General features: G+C 43.1%; 3 protein-coding genes across 6 annotated transcripts; 1 reads left to right on the plus strand and 2 right to left on the minus strand.

Moving 5' to 3' along the window:
• Positions 1–52: 52 nt before the first annotated feature.
• Positions 53–2,671, minus strand: LOC129602757 (ubiquitin carboxyl-terminal hydrolase 46-like). The gene is made up of 3 exons (XM_055501902.1): positions 1,877–2,671; positions 1,594–1,798; positions 53–1,300 (listed from the first exon to the last, which is right to left on the minus strand). The coding sequence occupies exons 1-3, from the start codon at positions 1,942–1,944 to the stop codon at positions 260–262; spliced, it is 1,314 nt and encodes a 437-aa protein (XP_055357877.1). The 5' UTR covers positions 1,945–2,671; the 3' UTR covers positions 53–259.
• LOC129602754 (maestro heat-like repeat-containing protein family member 1) lies at positions 2,583–10,256 on the plus strand. 4 transcript variants are annotated; one of them, XM_055501895.1, is made up of 15 exons: positions 2,583–3,160; positions 3,226–3,343; positions 3,440–3,585; positions 3,690–3,827; positions 4,115–4,364; positions 4,429–4,655; positions 4,738–4,899; positions 5,037–5,259; positions 5,341–6,020; positions 6,156–7,729; positions 7,989–8,577; positions 8,658–8,804; positions 9,008–9,358; positions 9,564–9,686; positions 9,748–10,256. In XM_055501895.1, exons 2-15 carry the CDS (start codon positions 3,295–3,297, stop codon positions 9,991–9,993), a joined length of 4,905 nt encoding a protein of 1,634 aa, XP_055357870.1. In that variant the 5' UTR covers positions 2,583–3,160; positions 3,226–3,294; the 3' UTR covers positions 9,994–10,256. The 4 variants fall into 4 exon arrangements, with proteins under 4 accessions (XP_055357870.1, XP_055357869.1, XP_055357868.1 ...); XM_055501894.1 differs by having other exon boundaries at positions 2,583–3,156; XM_055501893.1 differs by having other exon boundaries at positions 2,583–3,156; positions 3,240–3,343.
• A 261-nt stretch (positions 10,257–10,517) lies between these two features.
• Positions 10,518–16,760, minus strand: LOC129602593 (uncharacterized). The gene is made up of 5 exons (XM_055501655.1): positions 16,333–16,760; positions 13,881–13,944; positions 11,808–12,599; positions 11,396–11,644; positions 10,518–11,216 (listed from the first exon to the last, which is right to left on the minus strand). Exons 2-5 carry the CDS (start codon positions 13,932–13,934, stop codon positions 10,725–10,727), a joined length of 1,587 nt encoding a protein of 528 aa, XP_055357630.1. The 5' UTR covers positions 13,935–13,944; positions 16,333–16,760; the 3' UTR covers positions 10,518–10,724.
• Positions 16,761–17,026: the final 266 nt, after the last annotated feature.

The raw sequence follows: 17,026 nt of genomic DNA on the forward strand, positions 1-17,026 counted from the left end.
TCTGCCATCATATTACATTGAAAGTCAGCACTTGGGCGGCCTGTATAACGAGTCTCTAATAGCGTCTTCAATCAAGCTGCATAAAAACTGCTTAAATCAATTCACACACCTGCAGATACAGTGAGATCGAAACTTCAAACATTTGGAAACTCAAAATAAAATCAAACGGTTAAAACCAAGCAAATCAACGATGCTTTACTCACAAGACCTTCAATTTCTAAAAAGCAAAACCGGCAACAACACTTCACTGATTGTGAGTTCACTCTCGCGTCTGATAAAACAGTATATATCCCGTTTCCGAATTCTTCTGCAAGTCGGAAGTCAGACCGTAGAAGTCCTCCACCGCCGATGCCTCAATGCGTTCCACAACGTCATCATCAAATAGCAGCCACACATTGTTACTAGTCTTGACAATACTGATATAATGTCCCCGATTCGGTCCGCTCCCACAATGCACTACCACTGCTGCCAAATCGTACAGCTTCTCCGGGTTCATACAGTCACTGGACGTGTTGAACAATCGCAATTCCAACGGAAACACCACACGGTAGGACAATTTTGTGTACCGGTTCAGTTGATCCACGTATTTGAAACGTTTCAAATGAATGGCTAAAATGCGCGGCAGACGCTTCAGCCTCATGCACTTGGTGGCCTCCTGCTTGGCCGAACAGGTTTCACAGAAATACTTATGTTCCGCCGACAGCGTTTCCGTGCTGCTGAAACCACGGAGACACGCCGACAACGACGTATGCTGATCGATGTCCACCGACAAATCAAGGAAATCCTCGTCTTTACTGCTAACTGTTTCGCAGTTCAGACACTTAGTTTCGTTTGTCAATGTTCCCTGGAATATTTCATGGATCCAGGTGGGTTCGGTTTTGTCGTTATGCAGGTAGCCATTTCGAGTATCCGTGGAAGATGCGCCCAGCCCAGCGCCGATTCTGTTGTTGACGGCGGATCCATTTACTAATGGAGCCGTGGATGCTTGTCGTTCCGCTTGCAGCAGATCACCGATGTAATTCAGGAGATAATTTAGGAACTCATGGGCATCCTGCTGCATAAAGTTGTCGAAGGATTCGTTTTCCTTTCGTAGACGGGCTATAAATTTCTTCGGGGCAATGGTGCCCAGCTTCTTCTTCTGGCTGACAATGTTAAAGTACAGATCCGATAAACAGCCCAGAAGATTTTCTTTGGAGCGTTTATTCTGTACACGATACTGTAGAACTCGGTCGCGAAATGGTCGACAAAAATACAATGCCTGTAGCACAGAATTGCAGTAGCATGTATTTCCAAAATTCACCTAAAATGTTCGAAAAATTAGATTATTTCTGCAAATCGCACATACTAAACAAAATATATGCCACATGGAATTCTGTCGCATATGCCACGACTACTTCATCCCGTCATCAATTTTGTCAAGTAATAAGGTTTAGCATCATAGCAGCAACTCAAGATCATCACAAAAATAAGAAAATGCGCAGTCAAAGAACGAGAACATCCAGCAAAAAGCGTACAGGGAAGATGTACAGTACTGCTGCTACATAGGGAAGAGACATGTACAGGGTGCGAATAATAATTACATTTCCGACCTACCAGGCCATAATATCTCTCGTTCACCGGGATCTGCTCCACACCGAGTTCTTTCTCCAGCTGAGATGCGTTGTTACCCATGTTAAGATAAGAAAATCTTCGCAGAAAGCACTCGGGCGCCACTCCTTCGGGGGAGGCTGACTTTTGCGTTTTACCAGGAAGCACTGATTTGAAAAATTTCTTGGCTGCTAATTTCGGGCCACCGTACCTACATAATCACGGCAGATAAATGACCAACCCAGATCTCAGAAGCTACAAAACACGTGCTGGACACGTTTTGGCATACCTCATCAACGTTTCTTTCTCTGGATTCAAAGCTCCCGTCTCCAGACGATCGTCACCAGAACGTTTCATTGACGATCGACAAAGCCCACTACAGTAGAATCCTTAACCATTCATTCCGGGAAACACCAGACTTTTCAGGGAATAAGAGTCAAACCGTCAAACAGCCAAGGTTTCCCAAATACATAGGAGTAAGTAATGATTGTAATCGCTGAGATGTTAACAACAGGCTGAACAGAGATCGCGCACGTACATTCACACAGTCATTCCCCAAGTCAACAGATTATCTTAACTTTCACCCTTGGATATCCACAGAATCGACCAGTCCAAATAAAAAACGAAAACGAAGAAAACATTAGAAGCAGCAACTTCGGATTCTGGCTAAACAGGCTGGGATGTTTACGAATTATGGTGGAAAAGTGGCAATGATGTCACTGAAAAAACCAATACAATCCTGAAGATGCTGATTTGCATGTGATGCGTGTATACATGGGCGGCGGGCGCTCTGGAAATAGTACTGTACTGGCTCAAATGAACGGCGCTACTCCATGCGGAAAGCGTGCTAGACGCAGACGGAACCGCCTTCACTTCTCGCCAAGGCCAAAATGCGTACTTTATACTCGTACAATGAATGGATCGCAAAAATAATAAGTTCCGTAAGTACTTGTTTGTATGAGTTATCGCATTTTCGTTGACCGCTTACAAAAGTGCTAAACGGTTGTAATTAATTCAAATGTTTGTGTAGAATAAATTAAACATATTCTAAAAGTTCGGAATCTCATTCTCGAAGTTACTGTACTTGAGACATACGTGATAGAGCAAATTCGACTGCTTGCGGCAGTTATCACTTATCCCTGGGCCACAAAGAAGAGCAGCGTTTCATTTTTTCACTGCCAGCGGGCGGAGTCTTGAAACGACAACAACATTACGCACTACTGACGCTACCGTCGAAATTTCAAATCATTCATCGTTCATGTCAAATCCGCACCTGCAGGCTCCGGCTGAAACTTTTCCGTTTTTCAGAATCAGTACAGTACTTAATTAAAATTTTAAACATTCAAGTACCTAAACTAGAAAGATCTACCAGTGGCCTAGCGGCTAGCAGCCGATTTACACTGCCCACATTTGTTTGCGGACTTACTTTGGTCATCGTTGTCCTTCGACAGCCTTTGCGTGTGTTTGTGGCAGTTTCGCCTGTTATTCGAAATCCGTCTGGAGCCAGCTACCAAAGTTTTGGGATGGTTTGGTTGTGGTGAGGAGTTCGGACAAACTAACCAAAGTACAGTACGTACGCCAGAAATTTTGTCGTAGAACTTTGCATTTCTCTTTTTAGCGTTTGTTTTAAACTGGCAGCTGCATTACAACAGGGGGGAAAACGCGGTTACCTAAATCTCTGTTGAAAATCACGAACACGCTCACACGATGGACTTACCTGAGACTCCCAAAGATGCCATTAATCTCGATATTCAAAGTAAATCTCGGAACTAGCAGGTTTTCCTGGAAACCTGCAACTTGAGTTTTTCCAAAGAAATGGACTGGTTCTCCTGATAATCAAGATTTTATTTAGAAATCATCAGCGCGCTCGTCGAAGCGGAGAACGACAAGGAGAAGGATGACAGCGTTAAAAGTCAGATTTCCAATTCAGTCTACGCGTTGGGAATTAAACATCCGTCCAGTGTCATTCCGGCGCTGTTGGCCTACAGAAAACAGCAAGTACGTTTGCTTTCCAAGATGTTTATGTTTGCGCGCATCCTGCATTCTTGTTTACTCTATCTGTTTAGCTGATAGGGAGATCTAATGTACGGTCGTGATTGTAGCATATCAGTCGACAACAGAAACTGTTGATTTTAACAACCATCAACAGTATTATTGATCATGCGGATTTACTAAGTAAACTCGACGAAAAATTGGCCATTTACATCATTGAAGCGGCGGTTGCCAGTCTGAATGACAAGGTAGGCCAGATTTCCCCATTGTGAATACTCTTCATTGTTGTCCAGTTTCGGTTCAGACTATGCGCGATAAAAGATAAACGCGGCGCAATCTGTGTTCTGAATACAGTATATTTTTATGCATTTGTTCTACAGTTCTCAAAGTAATTTTAGGCACCGAACTTAAAAAATACCTGTACCGGAAGCTTTCATATTCGTATTGCTATATTGTTAGAAGGGTGTTTACTTGTAAAAAATGCGTGTATTCGATATGCTTTTGAATTAAGGTTTACTTGATTTTGGTTTTGTAGGAATTGGTGGAAATTGGTAGCGACTTGCTGGTGTCCATGAGCAGAAACTTTTGCATCGAAGTCATGAAGCAGATGTTGAATTTGTTCCAGCCTGGTATTCTTCCAACCGTGACAACATTCCAGACATTTGGTCGGATATTCTCAGCCAATGTTTATGATTCCATTCCATTCCTGAGTGCTGTCCTGAGCATGCTAATTCCCATGCTGCCGGAAGCGAAGAATGAGCCGATCAGGAAAGCCATTTGTAGCGGTGAGAAATGAGGATTAAAAAATGGATTGTTTCGGACCTTTTGATAGTATCGTGAATTTTACAGCCGTATCGCAGTTTTCCGAAGCTTTGTTGGAATATGTGGCTAACGAGAACGAAGCTCCGGATCCGAGTGTGAAAATTAGTTTTTATAGTCACGAGTTCAATGCCATTTTTGAATACATTCTCAACAATTGGTTGGCAAAAGTCAGGGATCCGGAATTGGCATCCTATGTGCTGCATGCATTAAGCAGCGTTGCCCGGGTTATTTCCAAGGAAAAGCTGCAAGAACAAGTAAGCATGCTGTAGTCCAGAAATCAAGAACTGCATGCTTCATGGATTTGATTCCCATTTTTTTCTCTAATTTTTTTTCTAGGCGGAAAGGCTGCTTTCCAGTGCTGTTGCCATTGTCCGTCGTCATCCCCATGAATCTAATGCCACAGCCGGTCTGGCTGTTGTCCTGGAAATTCTTGCTTCGAATGTTCGGTCCACGTTGGAGCCGCAGTTAGATGGCTTGATCGACGTCATATTTGCTCAGGTGAGTGTCATAATTAGCTCGCAGTGGCAGTTGTGATACTGTGCTGTCTTTTTAAAATTCGGTTGTATTCGGTTTTAGCATCTTGAGTTATTTTTAAGCTGTTAAAATCTTGTTTTTGCATCCTTACTTTGGGTTAGGCTTGTGCGCCACCAGATTATTCCAAACCGATGGGCGTGAAGTCTCATAATGAAGTGCTTCGGTGTTTTGCAATCTTGCATTTGAACTTTCCCGACAAGATCATCAGTTTTCTGTTTGGCAAGCTCAGTCCCAATGTTCTTAAAATGACCGTTAATAAGGACGCCACCGATCGAACCGTGGTCGGAGCACTGACCATCATTAACAAGCTGGTCAATCAACAAGGTTCGTAACTTTGATTCCTTCCCCTTTTGTATGCTACAAGTATAATGCAACTTGTGTGCGAGCAAAGTTTGTTTCTGCTAGACGTGAGCTTCTCGTTCTACGTGACCCCTCTCCTCAAAGCCTTAGATCCTATTGTCTCGCCCACACCACCGGTTGCTCTGTCCAACAACATAAAATTATCAGTTGGTCAGCTAATTCTCACACTGGCCGATCGGCAGTATTTGACGCTCGAGAACTCTCCTCAGCTGATTGAGTTTGTTATCAGACAGTGCGCAGTGCCTGCCACAACCATTCCTCGCTCCCCATCCGGCCTAGAGTCCATTACGGATGAAGCTTTGCGCGCTTCCTGTGAGAATGTCCTGCACCTGTTGACGACAACGGTGCAGGGTATGGAAAGCCACTTGCTGCCCAGTCTGTTTGATTTCGTTGTGGATGGCCGCTATACCGAAGCCGTGCGCACTGTTGCTCGGTGTCTGTGCCATCTGAACACCAAGCAGGATATTTTTGCCAGTCTACCCAACGGAATTCCCGGAAAGCATCCGACCCTACTGGAGCTGTTTACGCGATTGTTTGTGCTGAGCGGTTCCGTAGCAGAAAAGGCAGACGATGAGGCGCTGCTCCGATTGTTGCAACTTGTCGCGACGAGAATTTCCGATGTAATCAAAGAGTTGTGGGATGGAACCATAGATGAATTGGAAGTCTTCGTCAAAACCACTGCTGACCGATGGGATGAGAAGGCGTGGCATGAATCGCTTTTAAAAGTAAAATTTATGCATACTTTTTCGTGTATAACACGTTACGGCTGATACATTTTTAAAGTTCGAAAGTAATTTTTTAGAAAAATTCATGTCCGAACGTGCATGTTATTGAAGCCTAATTCTGTGTTTGTTGTTCAGCTGCTGAATACAAGCCTGCGAGACTTGCGCAATGTGGAGCCAGATTTAGTCAATCGGATAACGGAATGCTTCGCCTCACAGATTACGTTGTACACGGAATATCCCAACGAAAAAGCTTTTTTATATTTGGCACTGGGATCAGCCTTAGAAATCGCCAACGATCCACTTGTGGTCAATAAGGCACTGGACGGTATCTTCTCCAATGTCTTCCATCAAAAATTGACAGAACGCCAAGCGTGCGCTGCCGCTACAGGCCATGCAAGTGCTTCACATTTTGATTTGATTTTAAGCAAGTTGGATGGGTTTTCATCCAAAGAGTCACATGGGAAACGTTCCAGTTTCTTGAACATTTTCAGTGGTGGGAAGGACAAACAGGATAACATGGACGAAAAAACGAAAGCCACTATGGTATTATGTTATGCCCATGCAGTAGTTGGAGCACCGAAACCACTGGTGTTAGCGCGTATTGACGATATTATGCGCTCCATTATGCCGCTCTTTGTCGGCGCGAAGGATTTCGCCACGAAACACGCTCTATGTCGATTGACGGAAATGTTAGCTAAGACACTACGAGAGACCAATACTCCTCTTGAAAAGCGTGCCAATCTGATGTTCCATATGAAAGATTTCGTCAAAAGCGAACCTTCAGAACTACGGTCATCGGTACGGGCGCTGGCCATAACCGCCTGCTCAGAACTAGCACTGTTGCCTCCAAAGATTCCCATGGAAGAAATGGAAGATGCGCTATTGTTGTTTTGTAATAACGTCTTCCCTCTTCTCCCTCCGCGTCACGATTCAGCAAGTCCGATGCAGCTGGATTTAACCAATAACGCTTACCTGAATTACGAAGTATTGTGGGAAGCAACTTGCACGGCATTGACAGAATTTATGATAACGATGATCAGAATTTACCGGAACTCGGAGGCTTTAACAGCACTGCTGAAAACGCTGAAACCGTTTTTGGAGTCTGATTCGGATCATGAGCGGTACCATTCGCTGGTCACATTGTACCGCGTGGTACAGTCGGACGCTATGAGTGAACTGATCATATCACCGGTGCTGGGAATGTTATCCGGGATGATGGCTACGCGGGCCGTCGATCCCGATGCGCGCTGCCGAGAGACAGCTTTACAGTGTGGCAGTCAGATAGCCGCTGTGGCAACTATGAATAAAGATGCAGATGAAGGTTGGACAGAAGCGGCCAAGTCGTCCTGGTTAAAAGAAAGTCTGACCTCACATGCGTATGCCACGAAAGTTGCAGGGTTGTTCTTCAAAATACTAGAAGGCGAGCAGCTGTTAAAGTATGTCCGACAGTTGTATTATCAGGGATTGATGGAAAAGCGCGTACTGACCGCAGCGGGAATCGGAGCGATCTTGCAGGCAACCCTAAAGCACAAATATGGACCGGTTAGTGGACAGAGTGTGGAGATTGTGGCAGGATTGTTGTATGCACTCAAATTCCTCAAAGAATCCACCGTCAAAGTGGCCGTGGAAGGATGCATTCGAGCCATAGCAGAGCACGATACAAACATCGTTGCACAGGTGTTGATGAATCAACCGGTGCCTCTCCACGCGTAAGTACACTAAATACACTTATTAGATGGGATTATTCGAGGGAACCGAATGCAGATGAAGCCTAAACTAAAAACTATTGTATGAAGTGAGTTCTTGTAGTTATTTCGGGTACCTTTCTCTTGCGCTTTGACCGAAGCAGCCCTTTCTGCATGCGCATATTCTTTTTACAACCTCTATATTTAGAATATTTATGCAGTGAAACGTATTCGATATTATGAGAACACTATGTTATATCACCTTCAGAATTTTCTGATGCAGCTCCGTGGCGGACCTTTGGCGTTCTCTGGGTGCCGTTCCAGCGTTTGCTTCCGTTCTTCTGGTTCATTGTCTGGACGCACTGCGCAATGGCCCGCTTTTTGCAGAGGTGCATCCATCAGTAAAGTGCGTTTCACTTCCGGTCTTACAGAGCTTAGCTGTATTAACGGAGCTCTTCCAAGCGAGTGGCAATGTGGAGCTTCTGCAGGCCAATTTTGCTGATATATTTCCTGTCCTTATGGTCACCGCCGCAGCTATGGTTGGAGCTCAACCTCCCAAGCCGCCTTTTGTGGCGATTGCATCTGAAAACAGCGCCGTGGATGCCGAATGGAAACAAGTATATAAGGTTAATCCTTCCCGATTGGCTGTTGACTGTTTGAAGCAACTACTGAAGAACACAAATTCGGTTGTGCCGATTTCATTTGAAATGATGGAGGACACCGGCATGTATGCAGAAGGACTGTACGTTACCAGCAAGTGCGTATTCCAGTCAGTTGACATTAATACGGGAAAGATTGTGTCAAATTTGGCGCCGTATTTGGATTTGGAAATTGATGCCCAGCGTGCCGCTGCTGTCGCCATGTATGCTGCTGTAAGTGATTACGGTTGCTTAAAATTTTTCCGATCTCTCTCTTTTTTCAATCTTTTGTTATATTTTGCCATTCGGTTTAGATGTTGGAAAGCAAGAAGCCCAGTAACCACTCTCAATTAGCTATGGTTGTGAATCATCTGGGAACGAAGAGCTCCGACCAGGCATCGGTTGTTCGAATTTTTTGCATTCGTGGGATCGGTAGTCTTTCAAATTTTGGACCGGATATGGTAAGAATAATTTCGTCATTCTTCTTTTATATTTCTCAGTACTCGTATAATTGCTGATTACTCTATACCTACTGTATTGGCATAAAGTGGAGATCTGGCTGTGTATTTTATCTCCTTCGGCATTTGTTACGCTTGTGAATGATCGGGCTGGTATGGTTTGATGGCGAACGCTATGCTGATATTTCAATGGTATGGTTATACAGGTTGACGCACACGCGCCTGTCATTCTGAAAGTTATTCTGGCTGGACTGGATGATTCAGCTGACAATGGTATGACGAGCGCACCGGTGGAAGCTATGAAAGCGCTGAACAGGATCATCCCGATTATTGACCGTTCGCGTATTCAGGATGATTTAATCAGTTTTGCATTACGTCTGCGACCATCGTTCGAGAGCGACACGCCCATGATCCGTGGAATGGCATTTGCGTTGTTCGGACAACTGGCTGCCGCAGCGGAAGGTGACCATATCAAAGAAGCTTTTGTCCAAGAGATTCATAACCTTATGGTTATTCTTCTACTTCATCTGAACGATGAATACATTGAAGTGTCACTGGTAAGATATCTGAACCTCATCGGAAATGTCTTCAGTGCTTTAGCGCTAAATATCAGTATGTTGCACAATATTATTAAGTGCTATACAGAGTATTATTGTTTCGTTATATCGTTAGGCGTTATTTTCGTTTCTTTTTGTGTCTTAATAAAAGCTTTTCGATTGTCGTCCCAGTTTATTGATTTTTGTTCTGTTTCACGAATTTCAGTCTACCAAAGCAGTCTTCCGGCTCCTGTTACCGCTGATGAAATCTGAGGGCATGAATAATGCATTTAGCTATCCCGACGGCATTACCTATGGACGCTTGCTGCGACTGCTATGCACCTCGCTGGTACGATTTGAAATAGTTAAAACTTCGTTCAGCATTCATAATTACAATTGTTTTTTTACAGGGAACGGAGCACCCCGACAAAATCCCAATGTACATTAATCTGGTCATCGGTTATTTCCGCTCCGAAAGCGCAGCAATGCGATCTAATGCTGCTCTGTTGGCTGGAAATCTGGTGTCCCAAGCAACAGCGGCCAACGAGAAAAACGCTCTGCCTGGGCACATCTATCCGTCACTGGTGCAGATGTTAAGCGATAAAGATGCCACGGTCCGATTGCGTGCCGCGGAGGCGTTGGGAATGCTGTATTGAGTTACACGTGAGACTAGATTGCAAAATTTTTCATGCGTTTTGGCCAAAATTGTGTGAGTTTATTTATATATTTTATATGTTTTTATTTGGTTGGCACTGGAAAAAATGAAATATTTGTATGCATTAGATACGAGTTCAGTTGAACTTGAATCTTCGTTTAGTTCTTGCTTAACAGCTACAGCAATCTCTGCTACCTAGACTACTTTAGAATATCTCTGGTGTTTGTTTTTGCATCCTTCGGTCGATAAACGCCGGTTTCGTGATGTGTGTGTTTCGCTTAATGTAAGTCGAAGCATTTCATAAATTGGTAGTGCTGACAATTCTATAAGCTTCGACCGTATTGTGATGTTTATTAATTTAATCGTTCGTTGTTTTGGTTCAGTCCATCAACAATAACGATTATTCGTCTCATCAGGCTCGTCGATTGTCTTATCAGGTCTGTATGCAACCAGAGGTCTTGCGTTTCGCCGCAGCTTGCGCCTGATGATTCATACATTTGCGCATCCTTGTACATATGTTTTGAATTCTTTATTTAGCCTCTTGTTATTTATTTTTTTCCGACATTATCACCTAAATGTGCACTATATCAAATAGTTAAGGAACACCAAAACAAGTTACAGTATAAATCTTACAACGTGAGAAAACCATCTTGGAAAGGTCACAGCATAGGCACCAGTCACATAAAAAACAGTACACATTACTGTCCTCTTCGAGCTGGAAAGTGGCATTAATTATTTCTGTGGATAATCGGGCAGTGGACTGCTGTCATACTCGTACACTTCTTTGTCGCTTTTGCTAATACTTCGCTGCCGTATACACAACAGCGCCGACGTGACACACGATGCCACCAGGAGAGCAAAAATCAGCGCAATGCCAAAGGCGAAGAGGACTGTGTTGACGCACAGTGTAGAACTGTCGCCGGCTTGCGGGGCGATGCGGAGTAGTGATTGTGGCGAGGTGACGTCTGCCGGGGATATGACGCGAATACTGCTGGACAGAGGGATTTGACCGGTGGACTGCACCGTGGACAGAGTGGTCAACGTCTCATTGAAGCCGAATTCCGCCGCCTCACGCCGGCGACGATCAAAGACGGTGCGACGACGCGGCCCTGGAGTGGGACGGGGTCCATAACCTTCTTCCGGCGGAGGCGTGATAATCTTGGGCGGAACATACGGTGGGCGGGGCGGAACGTATGGCGGGGGTTCGGGAGTTTCCACGGGATACTGTTTCAAAAATTTTCAATTAACTGGTAAGTACGGATACAATTTTACGAGTGCCCTAGAGATTAGTTATAGTTATGCTGTTACAATAGAATATGGAAAGCAAGACTCCTGCGAAAGGTCAATATTTAAACTATTAAGCTCGTAATTAATATCATAGTAAAACTGAAGTAGTGACGTACGACAATTCTTCGTCGAGTAGTTGTCGTCGTCGTCGTGGTTGTCGTAGTTGGGGGCGGAGTAAGCTTCTTGATTGGTCCATAACCGTCATCGGGGATAACTGGTGGCGGTGCTGGCGTAGTGCGTCGGTGCAACTTGTAGCTATTGTCGGGAACAACGGGCGGCGGCTCCACTTGACCATAATTTCTTCCGGAGCATTGTTTAAAAGGACAGCCTCCCTTACAAACGGCAATGTTGCACTTTATGTTCACCTACAATCAGGTAACCGTTAGCGCTGTGTGACTTCAAACCCGACCAAGCAATTCAGAGGCCAAATTTCAGTTTCTGCGTTGTTTCCTTTAAAATCTACAAAATATTGTGCCTTTGAGGCTTTGACAGCGCACGAATGTTCTCCTTATTCTGCCATTAACATACAGTATAATCATCCGGGAATTTGAACGCTGTTAAATAGGCATACGCAATCTGGGCAGCGGTATTCTGTGTCTCCCGTGTTGTCTGCCATTGGCTAATCAGTTTCTCCTTCATCACACACCCATTCTCATCGGTCAACTGAATCTTATTCCTGTTCTTCCCATCCGTGGCGTAGCAGTCCAGGACCTGAATCTCCATGGTCACATCTTTCGTCTGCAGATAGATAACCAGCGTCAGCGTGTCACCAATCTGCACAATTCCCTCCGCAATAACCGGCGCAAATGGACCCCGCCCCACTTGTACCGACATGGCTGTCGTTACGTCGTCGCCATTGAAATTCACGCTGGTTGCAATTCCCATGTCCACGCGGAACGGTGTGAACGTGATCGTGTTGCGGAAGTTAGAATTCCAGTTGCAGCGCACTTTCCGCGCCACATCCGTCAGCTGCTGGATCATGGCGTCATTCTGCATGATGATGGTGTTTTCGATGTAGCGTATAGGCGGGGATTTGGTGTCATCGTTGCCGCTCTGCGTGCCGCACGCATTAATGGGAATAGTGAAGGTGAATTTGTTGAGATTCTGATTGGCCTGGATGAATACACAGCCTTGCGTGTAGTACGAGCCTTTGGAATAAATGATGCCGTTGAACACCATGTCGAACTGTATTGTCACTTGCATGCCGCTGGCGTCGCATGTGGCATCGATTAAGGTCAACTGGGGAGTTTTTACGCGGGACGGCATTGAATACCCCATGGAATCATCATCGTCTCCGTTGTCCCTGGCCGCCGAACATATCTAAAAATCCACAAGAAACTTTGCATTACAAATCACATCACTCTAACGGTACCACCGTTACAACGCATTTCGTAGCATTCGAACCACTTTAAGGTCAAACTGAGTTTGTACGTTACCACTTCCAAAAAGGTTAAGAGGCATTTAAGGGAAGTGGGCCGGTACATGGTACCAAATTCGTGTACATGCACGAAAACTTACACTTTCGCGCACTCCCAAACACATTTTTGTTTCAGTTTATGACATTCTGTAGCCAGAAGATTTGCATACACTGGTGTGAAAACCGTTTGTGCGCGCAACATCCGGTTCGGAAGTTATGACTGTTAGCAAATTCCGAAAAGTTTAAATGCATTCAGGTGTACCAAAAGTCTCATTATGGACCGATCTCTTTCAGATTTTGCACGTAAATGCACATAACCACGAAGAACGTTTTTACACCGATCCACTGTTCTAGCATGTTTTTCAAATTTTAAAATGCATTTCAAAAATTTTAAATTTTATTTTAAAATTTGAAAAAAATCATGCAAGTCTGGATCGGTGTAAAAACAATCTTCATAGACATGCGCATTTACGTGCAAAATCTGAGGGAGATCGGTCCATAATGAGACTTTTGGTACACCTGAATGCATTTAAACTTTTTGGAATTTTCTAACAGCCATAACTCCCGAACCGGATGTTGCGCGCACAAACGGTTTTTACACGAGTGTATACAAATCTTCTGGCTACAGAATATTAAAACCCGAAACAAAAATGTGTTTGGGAGTGCGCGAAAGTGAAAGTTTTCGTGCATGTACACGAATTTGGCACCATGTACCGGGCCACTTCCCTTAAAAAAAATTTTTATATAAATAATAAATTTCAGTATATGTTTTGCTGAATTTGTTGGCAATTTAATTGTAGGTTGCATAATGGCTTCGAAAACGGTGCATTTGGTGATTCAACCGTCAACAATATGCTAAAAACTGCAATTTCTTCACCAATCGTAAAAAAGCATAATACTTTGTATAATTATAGTTTTGAATAGCCAAGTGTTAAGTCACAATCACTCCGGAACACTACGTTTTCCTCTTCCGATAATGCATGCTCGTTGCATATCTCCAATGTGTAAATTTATTAATACCGGCGTAAAGAAGTTCTCATTATTTCCAACTGTGAGAAACACCGCTATCCATCTGTTTTTCTCAGTAAACAAACAGCCGCAGCGCATAAATTAGGATTACGATGGTATTAACGAGCCCATCACGGATTATGAGACCTTTATCCGATATAATCTCATTAACATACCCGAAGTGCCATAAAGACTCCGAGAACGATGATATCCGTTGTCAATCGACACATAGTGAAAGCCCTGCAAAGGAATATTTGTAGGTCAACAAGCAAAAAAGCGAAAGCTGAGACGGAATTAACAGTATATGCACATTCAACCTAACTGCATCATACGCCTCAATGAGTAATGAGTTAAAACGACAACATATGTTTTTATTGATTTAACTAAATTTAATTGTATCTGATGGCTGAAGAGGTAGAGAACGCGCTGCTCGGAAGCCAGATCTCTGCGTTCCCGATAAACTCTACGTTCATTAAAAACTTCATCGAAGTCACACTCCAGGATTTCTTTCAGATGTCGCACATTTTAGTAGTCTTGTTAGTTTATAACACATTCTTAGTTCTGATGCCGACTAATCAAACAAAATGGTGTACCACTTTAAGATGTTACATTTATCTGTAACTGTGGTCGGCCGCGGGGTTCAAGTTCAAATATGTACTTACAATTGGCACATGCTACCGAATTACTCTATGTGAAATTTTTATAATGCCGCACGAAGTAATTTATGCGGGTGACACTGAAAATATTATGACTGAAAGTTGGATCGTGCTCCGGTACGGTGATAAACACCACGAACAGTTTCAGAAACAACGCGATGTAAAGGTATAAAACCGATTAACTTTTCAATCAGCAAAAAAGCTCCCTTAAATAAGTACAAAAAATTTCTAACAGTTTAGTTTAAGGATATCCGCTCAAGACGGTATTGATCTCCATGCTTACTGATATACAGTATTACGATAACAGTTTGTATTATCGTATTTTTTTAGAAAATTACCGTAGTACAGGAATAATTACGTGTAGTGCTTTTAAGAAATTCAAAACGCTGTGCGCGAACACTCGCTATTATTCATACTTTCGGTTATTTAATCCTTTAACACAGGTTAAAACTTAAAACCGGATGTTATCAGCATCTGCATAAAATTTTCCGCTCACATATAACTAAAATGGAAGAAAAAAGCTATGTAGTATTGTAGATGAGATCAAGGGTACAATAAACCAGCTAATTCGAGCGAGCAATCGCCACGAACTGCGGTAATAAAGCGAAATATCAGAAACGGGGTTAACTGGGGCATCATAATTCAATGCATCACCACATCACTAAACGGCATCGAGATGCTTCAAAAAGAAGACATTTCCGTATACGGAAGTATTATGCAATACAAAAGAGCACTCTTGTAATGCATGACAACCGATTAACAATCCGGCGTTTATGATCGCCGATCATTTTAACACCTGTGTTTTTCGACAGTTTACGTTACTGCGGTATACAATTAGTAGATTAAACACTACCCGTGCTTCCGTTTAATGCGTCCGTCGGGCATAACTTCGGGCACCAGAATGTGGAATAATCACTGAATTCTAACTTCTTTACGCGGTACTTCGATAGCAGCCATACCCCGGCCCTGGCTTTCACAATTATACCCACAACCGGTATCGCTAAATTATGCCTCCTACTGCATTCAGAAGTAACAATGCAAGACCGGAAATTCATTTTCTGTTTATGTTTCTGATCTAGAAACTCTGAATACCATCGAACGATTAAGCTATAAACACCTTTGAGCCACATTATTCCAGTTACGGAAGTCCGAGCTCAATCAAAATTCCATTTGCAAATTTTAATATTAGTTTGTAATAAATTGAGACCTTCAGAAATTAAAACTTGTTTTTGGAAATATTCGTTAACAAACCGCCAACAGGGATCGCAGCGGTCTTGCATTGCATAATTATACTATCTGCTGCATTTATGCAGCAACTGCATACGCATAATTCTTATCAAATACCAGAAGCAGAAGACGGAAGACGTAGCAAAACACCATAATTATGTTACTCTTGAATATGCGGCAAATACTTCGAAAATTCTGGGGTATATGAAACTGCATCCGGCCTGATAGAAGTACAACTGCTACAGCCTACAAACAGCTGTGAGCCAGTGAATACCATTGCAGCTACCTTTCCTGGAAAACAAATGCGTTTATGGCACTAGCTTCATAATCCTAAATAAGCATAAGTTCCACAAAAAATACGTCAAAATCTTGTATATTTCGGAATACCAAGGTTTTTTAAATGTTTTTTAAAGTGTATGAATATTTTAAAACAAGGAGCATTACATGCATTAAATGTACGGTCAGAATTAGTCTGTGACTATGGAATGATCCCACCAATTACATAGTTGACTGCAAACTGGAAAATTTTGGAAAATCAATCAGCGAGAATTTAGTCGCATGACTGCTCGCAATGGTACAGCAAAGAGCTAACAGCTGCTTAGCTACTGGCGCAGCTAAAAAAATTATGTACTTTGTTTGAAAACTTTTGGAAGCATTTCCGATGAAGAATGTGGCGCTTTATAGCCGAAAACCTTTGCATAAACTAGTAATAAGATGCATTATGAACCAAACAAACTGCACGCACCTTATGAAACCGGGTTCTAATCAACAAGTGGAAGCTCCAAGCACCGGCTTCCCACGTGCAGCAGATTAATCTTCCACTGCACAGAGAGACATAAAACCACGATGAACGGAAGAGTATAACGGTTTGCTGATCTTGTAGGTACCAAAACGACAAAAAGCACTTTTTCTACATTTAATTAAAATTAAAGTAAATCCCTGGTCAATGCATAACGATGGTGGCGGTAGTAACATATAGATAACGGAGTGGAAAAAATCCTTAACAACTTTAGTAAAGTATTTAATGCCGGTGCGCAGTAGAAAAAAGAAGAGTATGAATAATGCCCGGATTCACCAACAACTGCTCGGATGTGCAGATTTATTAGCAATACTTCGAAGTTATTAAATAAGAAAACCTCCGCACCGCAGCAGTTGGAGAGTCACCTTATAATGGTCACTCAGCTGGTGATATAATACACCAGCAGCTATCAATATAATTCATGCTCCGCCCCTTTCAGACGCCATGCCTCAGCGACTGCTATTTGCCTGCGGACTTTTCGATTTCAATGGTTTACTTTTGTTTTCCATTTCAGTACTAATGTATTTAAGTATGAATAATCGCAAGAGTAAACCCGGTGACAAAGTCGGTGGTATTTTGGTGAACGACAGAAAGCAGCTGATACATGACACCGAAAAAAGATGCAAACGTGCATATGCAT

The sequence above is a fragment of the Paramacrobiotus metropolitanus genome, unplaced genomic scaffold (genome assembly GCF_019649055.1).
Source record: "Paramacrobiotus metropolitanus isolate TYO unplaced genomic scaffold, Prichtersi_v1.0 Parri_scaffold0000004, whole genome shotgun sequence".
Taxonomy (NCBI): Eukaryota; Metazoa; Tardigrada; class Eutardigrada; order Parachela; family Macrobiotidae; genus Paramacrobiotus; species Paramacrobiotus metropolitanus.